At 36.0% G+C, this 11,553-nt stretch overlaps 1 protein-coding gene across 10 annotated transcripts in view; it reads right to left on the bottom strand.

Annotated features, from left to right (window-relative positions):
• The window catches only part of LOC106133960 (protein NDRG3), a 77,710-nt gene that overhangs the window by 56,456 nt on the left and 9,701 nt on the right, over nt 1-11,553 (bottom strand). For 8 of the 10 annotated variants that reach the window (XR_009657529.1, XR_009657530.1, XM_013333874.2 and 5 more), the window contains one exon: nt 10,030-10,226. Coding sequence is in view for 8 of the 10 variants with exons in the window: in XM_013333874.2 (XP_013189328.1) it covers nt 10,030-10,226 (197 nt within the window). In the remaining 2 variants the exon portion in view is untranslated. The remainder of the gene's footprint in view (nt 1-10,029; nt 10,227-11,553) is intronic. The other 2 variants (XM_060953505.1, XM_060953508.1) reach the window with 1 other exon arrangement.

The following is an 11,553-nucleotide window of genomic DNA, read 5'->3' as shown; positions in this document are numbered from 1 at the left end:
GTTTGAAATGTTATACAAACTCTTTCTTGTTATGTTCTTGTTTATCTGTGGTGCGGCGTCCCATGCGCGCGCATCTTGAAAATACATGTCATTCGTGTCCAAGCTATCCTGTGGTTTTATTGTATGATTATTTATAAATATCTATAAATATATCAGGTTACCAGTACACTACAGTTGGAGATTTCCATTCTTGTGCTGTCGGGGATGACTATAGAATCAAAGTGCTAACAACTAGCGTTCAGTTTGAATTGGTTTCACTCAGGAACTCGATAGTAGGATCTTTGTCAAATCTTTAAGAATAATACACTGGGCACGCCATGGCTCTAGCCTTTTAGACCTGCAAGTAACGTACCTTTTTAACAGTGAAAGAATTTTCATGATCGGTTCAGTGACTTCGAAGACAAGCCCTTCCAAACAAACAAACAATCAAAGTTACAAACTTAACCTAATTAAAATATTAGTAGAGATATGATTTACGTCCTCTCATCCATCTTTGGTGAGCTTCAAAGCAACAACTAAAATGCTAGTAAACTTTTTAAAACCCAAAAATTCTTCAAAATTCGCAATGCAGTGTTGGTGAATGTTGAATTGCATTTGCATGCCGGTAAAATTCGCAATGCAAGCCGTTAAATAGCCAAATGTACACGAAAATTATGAGGTGTTTGCGGTTTGAATTCAAGGATAGGATTATATAATCACGTCATCGTCGTAACAACTGCAACCGATTTGAAAAATGAGGAGGTTCTCATTTCAAAAATTTTTGTTTGTTTGTTTGTAAACTCGTTATTGCACATAAAAATAAATATAACAAATATTTTTTGTGTATTTTTCTGATTTGATTGTGATATGGGAGTTTACGAAAGTAAAAAAAAAACCTTTGTTCAATGTAATGGTACAAACGAAATATCAATCTTTATTTTCGGAGCCTTTAATTAAGAACAATAAAGCTAATCCAGATTTGAGAAACAGTTTAAAGTTACAAAAGTATACGAACAATGGAAAACACCTAGCGGCGGACCTTAATCGAATAATACTCTATCAGATGCAGACTGTTTCACTAAACCAGAAGAATCCATCTCTTGCCAATATTCCGGGGTGGCAGAGCGTAAACCCTGTTTTCCACAAGACGGCTAGCACCCCGCTTTGTGTAAGAGATTAAAAATAACGGTGGCTACTAGTAAATGTATTTATGCCGAGGTTTTATTAAAATTCCTTTGGTACAAAACATTTTTCAGTATTTCTCACGCTATCCACTGAGCTCAATAAGGCAAACAACTTTTCACGTGGCGTGGCAGTGGGACAAAAGCTATTGTGCAGCGTGTCTGGGCAGCTCACCCCGAGATTCTTATGGTAATGAAGCTGGAGAAGTGCATTCACTTGATAAACAGAGCAATTCTGTATTAAATTCTATTGCCTCAATTTGTAGAGATTTTTACACAGTGTGTGTAAATGAGGTAATATAATAGTGTATTCTGTGAACATAGGATTTCGAACGTATACAACTTTCTTACATTTTCTATTATAATTATTACATTATAGATAAGAAATACTGATTTTAAAGCTAAAAATTCAATTTTATTAAGAAAAAAAAATCCCTTAGACCTTGCTTTAGAGACACTTAAAATACAACTTTTCATGAGTGTCCAAATACACAAAGCTATACATAGATATATCTTATCATTATATCATAGATATCATATTATCATAGACATTAACTTCATGTTCACGTTTTACACTTTAATCGATTCCTTATGTTACAGAGACTTTTTTGTTAGGTTTCCTTTTCTGAGACCTATTAGAAGAAGGGTTTTATTCATTGTTTCTGCGAAACATATATTTTCAACCGTTGGCTCTGATCTCCCGGGACGAAGTAATGTGGGCGTGGTACATCACGGATATTATAAGAAATTAAATGACGATTCTAACGAGGGCAATTGCCATTTTGCTCACTTTTGAAATAGCCAATGCCAATCACTTATATATTTTTTTAATGTAAAATTTTTCGGTGCCCTTAAGCTTAGTTTGTTTTGCGTTTTTAGTTGATCACAAAATACGTTCAACGGTATTCAGTGGAAAGATGCAGTCACTGCTTATTCCTTCGTAAAAGAAAAAAAATCAAGATCCGTTGTTGAAATTTTAACAGTGTTCCTATAATGAAAGCTAATATGATGCATGAAGGTAGATAGATCATCACTTCGTTTTAACAGTTTGTATGAACAAAAGCAAATTAGTCCGGGCAAAATTCGTATCGTCTACCCATAATAAATATTCATGACCATTGAACAATCTCCGCTTTAAGGGAAGCGGCGGCGTCGATACTTTCCGTTCAATAATTTTCAAAGGGAATTTCGCGAGCGATCCGCGCGCTTTAGGCATATTTGATGGAGATCTCGGTACATCTCTCGAATAGAAACTTGTTCCCTTTTATAAAACAAAAATGTAACGTATGATCCAAGTTTTCTATAGTTACTGAAAATACAGGAAAGTCGTCTGGGACAATATAAAATTTTACCTTGGATCATTTATCGTTTTGACATAATCTTTGCGTCAAAATTATTGACGTGATTAAGATCTCTAGATAACACTGTAAACAAAATATATATTTTTACTAAAAATCCGACCCCAAATTAACACAAATCGAAAGCATGTCACATAAATACACGTTCGCGTACTCTATCATATATTTTTGTCCTTTGTGCGTTGGAAATAATTGAGCTCTTTTGACAAACAAAAGCTTCGCCGAATAGCAGTACGTAAGCTTTTGAAAAAAAAAATAGGACGAATAACGTCGAATTTTGATATCCGTTTGTGCAAGGAAAAAAAAGATTGTGCATTTTTTGAAATATTGATGTAGAATTCATTTGCAAGAACCACATATAGACTAAAATATATTTTTTTTCATTCGGTTTTTAAAATAGACTTTGGATTTGGAACTTGGTGTGTGTGTGACAGTAATAATAAAAAAATTAAGTTAAAATTATGAGATTCATAATTTTCTTATGAAAACAACCACAACACCTTTGAGCTAATTTTTAAAAGTTTATACCTTAAAGCTTATGATAAAACATCTAATCACATCAAAATCAAAAACAAACATGCGTCATCGTTGGAACGAACCCATTCCGTTTGACCCACAAACTAAGCGCGGGGCATTCGCGACGCGTTTAAAACCCATATAACTTGTTACAGATCCTTTTCACCCCGTCAGATGACTGAAAGGCGGCATTCACGACGGTACTCAGAATAAGATATCCCTATCTATAAGGCTCCCGCCTTTGAATTTCTCTGCTAATAATGTCGTCATCCTTTATCTAAAGTCCGACTTGTTATTTTTGACATAGATAAGCAAATGTATTACCATTTGAGGAAAATAGATAACGCTTATTAAAACTTAAAGCATGTCTTTTAAATCTACTGACATATCAACGCACATCCCAAACCGCTATACGTAGAAATTCATGAAGAAAATAGGTATCTGATGTAGTGCACAGGATGTGGTCAAACAGGATTTCCCAGGTGAAGGGTTATTAATGGAATTTAATTTATTGCTGTACGAAAGCGAAACTGTGGGCGTATTCTGGATTTTTTTAAAGTGTGAACTTAGCTTTACAGTTGGACTGATTAAACTTAAATACTTTAATTAAATGTCCAGATAATACTGTTTATGTGTCATTTGTAACGACATGTAATCTGCTCGCATCATGGCCCTGTCACCCCGTAATGAGATTCCGTCCCATACATAGAATCAGTGCTGAATCAAAGCCTGTTAACGTATGCAGCGCTACGAGACCAATCTCATTCACGTCATTTCATTGGCTTTTCACATTTCCATGCAATATGCACTTCGGCTTTGACATAAGACTAGAGATGTCACTATTGAATTTATAACATCTGAGGTTCGGATAAAAGGAGCATCGTCTTTGAAGAATGTACAAAAATATGGGGGAATACACCTGCGAATTCCAATTGCAGTCATATTACATGAAATACAGATTTTCTTTAGAAAATTTTGCGTGACCCTTTATTTTCCATGCTGCTTTTGATTGGTGTACTTACATTATTGAAAAAGAGAACGACAGCAACAATTTATCGCTAGGTATGCAGTCTATGGGGCAGGTTGTCCTAGGACATCATATTTCATTCGTGACATCTCGGACAGACGGAGACAGAAAATAAAACCTTAGCTCTTTACATAAAATGTGTTCATGCCTGTTCTGCTCATATTGTGCCTGTGCTAAACAAACAAACCAGACCAAAATAACAATATGTGCTCTTCAAGACAATGCCTACAGCCTCTATTGAGCGTCTCACAAATACATATTACAATTTCGCGAGGAAGCATACATGGAATGTTCGAAACGAATACCAGACGACTGCATCATAAAATACAGACGATATATTAAATCCGAGATATATTTTTCTTACTTTTGTCTAAATAATACAACGAGAGAGGCGAATTGATCGTGTATAAAGATTGAGTGTATCTTACGGTGTCACGAGTTCTTGTACAAAACGAGCAATGGATCGGGGCCAAACGGTGAGCGCTGCTAGGGTTAGCCTCGTGAGAGTAAAGGGGACGGTTACGTAACATTGTCTGGATGTGAATGAAAATGAAACTTTAGGTACGCTTTGAATTCCGACGGTGTCGGTCGTGTCGCCCCGACGCCTTCCGAGCCAGGCGCAGCCATACTTGCTGTGACGACTTAAGAGAATTTATCAGAACCTAGATGTTAGCGTGAATTTTCACAGAATAAAATCAGACAGCGATAGTCATTGAAAATGTGTAAGACTTTTAAAAGTCCGGTTTTCGAAATAACGAAATTCAACATGAGATAGAAAAATGTCGCTTGCAAATTTGGTAGGCATACCTAATTAATTTTTATGGTAACGAGATACAACAATGAACAAAGTTCAAAGAATAAAACGTATTGTGAAAAGACAATTTTCTCGATGGACCGTTTTCAAATATTATCTTTAGACATTACACTGGCGAGAAATGGCAACAAGGGAATAAAAAGTAAAGAAGCAACCGTCACCTGCCAATCAACGAAGATAAACAGTTGACAATCAATAGCAAACCTGAAAAGATTGATTGTAGCTGTAATAAATAATTCTTTTCATCAGATCAAGTTATAAAGTTAGAAAAGTGCAAATAATAATAGTTATATGCTTTTTCATTTATTTTTATGAATTCGTAGAATGAGTTTCTGTTATGGTTCTGAGGAGCACAGCGGGCCGCACAGAAAATATACCACCTTCGTATGGTAGACGTGTCTAACGTGTTTTATGTTTATATTTGTGAAAGAACACGGAATAGACAAAATAACTAGAATAAATTTGGCGTTTATTGAGAAAAACATTTGTAAAGCTGATGTACACGGAAAATAATGGCGGAACATTTCTACGCAGCGCCTATTGCTGACAAAGGCCAGTTTTGACGGTCGATGAAATAAATTATATACGCCTCATCAACTCTTAGCCTTTCCTGTTTCATGGTACAGGTGCTTAATTTCAAGTTTGTCAATTAATTATAGATTAAGGGTAGAATTATGGCTTTGAAAAACAAAGACGGTAGATAGAAGACAACCTGGATGCAAAACTTTACGGAAATTGAGCTAGGTGCTTCAGACGTATTAAAAATGTCTTTGGTTTAGTTCGGGGACATTATACATATGACGTTGCGTTAATGTTTTTAGACGTTGATCATAAACTAAAAATTATAAAGTAATACAAATATACGGGTATAATACAAAGGTATTTTAAGTATACAAATGATAAAATATTTTTTCTATAATTAAGAATTATATGATAACGATTTATGTTATTTAGATTATACAGAGCTTTAATGTGACCAAATACATATATTGAAAATCAAAAGAAATGGTGTCACTTAACATACAATTTTTGGAAGAAGATTCAAGCGCGCCGCTGTTAGAGTGAATTTTTAATTGAAAACTTAAATAGATGTATTTTTATAAAGGTGGTAAAGAAACGATGAGCTGTGGCTCCGGTCAGAACAAATGGCAGTACAATGGGATTTCCATCGAGTTTTCAAGTAGACGAGAAGTGTGTGTGTGTGATTTTGTCTGCTTGGAAGTGCTATCGATATCTAGACCACTATCGCTCGTATTGGAAACCACAATTCATTATAAAACGAAAAAAAAATCAACAAGTCACCGAAATATTTTTTTATTACCTAAACCATAACTATCATCGACGCGAACTATACGACAAAGCCATAACACATTCGCAATCACACGGCACCGCGCTGGCTGCCCCGGCGACATATTAATCGGCAGCTCGTAATTTATCGGAAATTTGGGCAAATTTCAATTTCAGCAATTTCAACAAGCTGTCACTTATTCGCGCTAGGCAGCTACGGAGTGATTTTCATTTGTAGTGGATATTAATTAAGTAGTTTAGTTATGTACACCCATTAAGTAGTGGTAAGAGTGGCATACAAAGAGAACAAATAATCATAGAAAAGGATATGATGAAGGTATGATATCAGTTTCTAAAATTGTTTGCATACACGCTTCACCAAAAGCTGAAATCTGTGGTAACTCGGAGTAACAATGTGAAGAGTTATAGTGTCTGGGATGGGATGGGTGCATATGCTTTATGTTCGGGCTCCGGATTAAGCGTTTATATTCACGAAAAAAGTAAGTATGCAGGGATCATGATATGTGGAAATTTCTCTAATTAACCCTCCAGCTTGGTCTAACCCTTGATTGAGGGCATTAAAGATGTGTGCCTATGGTCTGAAAACTGTAGTCGCGGCATACCGGATAAAGTGGAAAGAAAAATGTAGAAAAGCGGACCCTAGGTTCCACCATTAGTGTTTGGACTATGGTGGAATTAGAACAGGTGAATTACAACAGGCAATGCGCAAAGATGAGTGAGAGAAAGAGATGATACCATTTTGCCGCTGAAACCATCGTCCATAGCTAAACGTCTCAATAAAGATTTGTATTTAAAATTACTAGCCTAAAATCGGTCCACTGGTAGCTTGACACGGATAGACACATATAAACAATTGAAACTTATAACAACCCTACCTCTTGTTTGGGGTTCAGTAAACTGAATAATATAAACTTTCATAACCAACAAGTTACCGTGTGTGTAATTTGAAATTAAATTGAATACTGTGTCTAGGAGTGGAGCTCATACCAAATATGCATTTAAACATGAATTTCAAACTAAACAAAGTTAGTGATTATTATACCCAAACCGCTAACCGACGAACGCGCATTAGTTTTCATTAATTAGTTCAGATCAACCTGCGATCTCAGCATTGTTAGCGCTCCCGGGCCGTCGAAAGCATTCACTCGTCAGAGTGGTTATGTTAAAAACCAAACATTTAGTGTTAATATAAAAAATACATTATAACGGCCCTGTAGTTTTCCTCGTTGCATGGTAGAAGTTTGAACTCAAAGAAATACGTTTCGACCCCGATTGCGAAACAAAATGACGGAAGGTTAGATAACTAACTACTGTTTCTTTATGTTTGAATCACATAAATTTTTATATCGTGAGTCTAGTACTTACATACAGTGGAATAAAAATAATCGTTGAACTTGAAAACTTACATTTTTAATTTATGAAAAATTGGTATGAATTTAGTATGATTAATATTTTACAAGAGTGGAATGTTACTGGTAAAAAAAAACCTTTCGGAGTAAGTTTGAAATCAATCGTGTGGAAGATTTAGCTACTACCATAAATAATAAAAATTGGGACTATTCCATGTCATCATATTGTTTACTGGATATTGAATCGTGTGATTTCCCCAGTGTAGTGGGACTGGCCCTTCGGAGCGGTGGATAAATTGGATTATTGAAAACTGTATCGAAGGTATTCGTGATCGACTTCCGTATCCCCGTAGTGAATATGTCAGTCCGTCACTTCTTTTCCACAGACAGTACGCCGAAGTTCTGAGCAGACAATCTTATTACACTTTTTTAGCTTATTCTGTCCTAATGCTGGGACTTTTCCCTCCCAAGCCTCCCCTTCTCCTCGCCATGAATCTATCGAAGGCCACCACCCCTCTAATTTTCCTGCGCTCTCACCATATTGTTCAAACACTTCATTTAGACCAAACTATTATTCTTTCTATAAAAGTAAAATGATTGACAATCGGTTCACAAACTGTATTTTACAACCACACAATAAATAAATCAACATTGTAAAACATACAATACCTATGTGTTGTGATAGTAAATTTTCGATAAACAACAAACATATCGGGACAATGGGCCAGAAACCACACATCAAAATGTTCATTTTACCAGAATTGATAGCACAGCAGCAAACAGTCGACGGTTAACCTTTGCCGCAACAAATTGGTATTTCAGATACGTATGATTAGCTCCAACATCGATGTTAACAATTCGTTAAAATATTACGCATCAGCGAAATTTTTCAGCTGGAATTTCATCGGTCGACTATTTGGCGGGTTAAACAGGAGTATTTGTGTTGGTAAATCATTGTTCAACTATTTAACGGACCTTTTAATAAACATTACCATTCATATATCATCTGCATACAAAAACCATCGGCATTTAATATTTCAGGAAATAAAATCTATTCTGCAGGCTGCTGGTAACTGCTAGTCAAACATATATTGAAAGTGGAAACCAAACAAATTTGGAATAGGTTACAAACGCTTTCGAGTAAGAGCAATAAGTCGGAAATTTGAATAGGTCAAGAAAAGGGAAATGTGTCGGCGTCGCAACAGGAAAGTAGTCGAACGCCGGGTGTTTTAGAGATTTCCAAGTCCGCTCGTATAGCTCCCTGATATCTTCGGGTCTGTTAAATATCAGAATATCAGTAAACAGAGTGTAACTTACGTTGTGTGGATCCCGACATTTAAGAATAGCACCACTCTATCTGTTTCTTGTAGATATCGTAAAAGGCGTCAGAGGGAATAGGTACAGTCATCTAATGCAGCTAGTACCATGATCTTAATCATCCATAATATAACTGAGACTGGGAGTTACTCCAGGAAAAAAAAAACTATCAGTGGAACAATTTTTGGCATTCTGTAGTTTATATCAATAGTTTTATTAGAAGAAGAATTGAATACATAATGATAATGATTACACTGAAATTATCGACACACTATTACTATTTATTTTTTACAGACTCGACGCCCTGAATGGTATGCCAAGCAATTTCACACCCGATTGCAATAAAAGGTCAAATAAATATAGCACTCAAACGGAGCGGATATGTATTTCAAGAGAGTCATAGAATAAAGTGGTCGTGCTACGCTCCTAAAGATTATCTTCTTGTTTGATGTATACGATACAGATTTTCTTTTATATGTTTCACACAACAGAAAATCGATATGTAGTTTTATCATTACCACAAGGAGGCTTGGTTCTTTTTCCTCCTGGCTTTTTAGTTGCAAACTCACGTTACTGGAGAAGACCCGGGGTATGCCTTTTGACCATGGATTGGGTGAGTCAGGTTTTTACATGAAGCGACTCCAATCTGACCTCCGCAACCTTTCCAGGTAAACCTAACCTGTTTTGGATTCAAGGTTACACATGCATTTGCCACATGAATGTGCAGGTTTCCTCACAATGTTTTCCCACACCGTAAAGAGCATCGGTTAGTATGCAAACTAATGTACATAACTTTGAAAAGAGTCATTGGTACATGGCCGACGTGGGATTTGAACCTGTGCTTTTCTGCGCGCATTTTATTCACCTTACCGAGTCGACTAGCGACGCTCACAAAGAGGCTTGGTAAGCCAAACTTAAAAAATATTTGTTTATGCCACGAAACTTCCCATAGCGTGCAAAATAATTTTACATACTAAACTGGAATTGTTGAAAACACGCCCTAAAGCAACTCCACCTGCGATACGTAACTAAGTACAAGCCTATGTTTACAATCCGACAAAAAGTCTTATTGTTTTAGATCACAAAAGAAATAAGAACCACGCAATTATAAATTATACTAAATGACACATTATTTTTGCATTTTCGCACCAGCTAATGAAAAAAATAATATTATACTTACAGTTAAGCCCCAGATCGTGGTAGGTGAGGATAGCCGGCTTGGCCCTGTCGCCCTGGACGGCCACGACGATGTCGCCGCGGTCGGTCCGAACCCGGACCTCCGAGCAGCTGCCCACGCCGCTGAACCGTCGCGCGCTCGGGAACTGAAGCTGGATGTTTTTCAACTCGATGTCATCCATGCTGTCAACGGACAACATACTGTTGACAATGTTCAAAGTTCACATTTTGTTGTTGATTACACAAAAATACATTTTATTCATTTCAAATAATAGTTTTTATATTCGAATAAGCATTTCCCGCAATGTCGCTCGCGCAGTCAGCAATGTTGCCGTGTGGTTCCCGACACCAATAAAAACGAAAAAGACCATCTCATTCCCATGGATGTCGTAAAAGGCGACTAAGGGATAAGCTTTCAAACTTGCATTCTTGGGTGATACTGCTTTTAGACGATGGGCTAGCACCTGTCACAATTTGAATCTCAATTATATCATTAAGCCAAACATTTCAACGGCCTATCAGTTTTTTCAAGACTGTTGAGATTTGGGCAACTATTCGGCGATGGCATGACTGTGCGAGGCTAAACGTGTACATTACATTACGGTATGACACATTTATTTGATTTCTTCAGTAAAATGCATAAAAAAAACAAGTTTTATTAAAAGAATATTTTAAGTATATCTGCACCAACCAATTATTATACACAAGCAATTTCTGAACTTTGACTTTCTACGAGTATCACTGATATCCGAAGTAAGTGACTTTTAGAAATGAAATCGAGAAAACATTGTGTGAAATATACTTGTTACTAATTTTTGCCTACTCATTACAAAATAAACAAACTCTTATCGTCAAGGACAAGAACAGTTAAGTGGAAAGAGATGCAGTGTTCGCTTATTTCTATTTTGGCTATGAGACTGCAACACTAGCTTTTTCATTGCAAGTAAAGTTACGTATTCTTTAAGATCTTTCAATTCATAAAACCTTCACGAGTGCTATATTTTAATGGCAAGGAATTTGATTCGAAAACTGATTAATTTCGCTCGACAAATACTAAAATCAAATCAATGGTCTTCAATACGCGGCTAATTGGCAGTTTCAGTTGAAATTTAAATTCGGTTTCTACAAACTGGGAAACAGCAAGAGAAACTAATTAGCATCTGAAACTAATATCAATCATGCATTTACTTCGAAACTCGTTTATCATAGCGGCGATCTGAAATGGCTAAATAATTTTGAATAAATTTATATTTTAAATAGAACGTGGTCATTGAAATTTATATTATATTTTTAATTATACTTTTATATCTTGACATGGGGCTTTTTTATTTGCACGAATTTCTATTAAATCTACTTAAACCTACCAGTTCGATACTCGACAGTGGCGGTAATATGGGTTTGCATATATATTTTTTTTAAAACACCTCTCTTAAAATACAAGTCTTGCTAACTGAACATTCTCATCGTCCATATTGACCAGTTATAGAACTTCATCAAGAAAATAAAAGTGAACCGTCATAAAAACGCG

The sequence above is a fragment of the Amyelois transitella genome, chromosome Z, assembly GCF_032362555.1.
Source record: "Amyelois transitella isolate CPQ chromosome Z, ilAmyTran1.1, whole genome shotgun sequence".
Taxonomy (NCBI): domain Eukaryota; kingdom Metazoa; phylum Arthropoda; class Insecta; order Lepidoptera; family Pyralidae; genus Amyelois; species Amyelois transitella.
The sequence above is the reverse complement of the archived record's forward strand: the minus strand, read 5'-3'. Positions and strand labels throughout refer to the sequence as shown.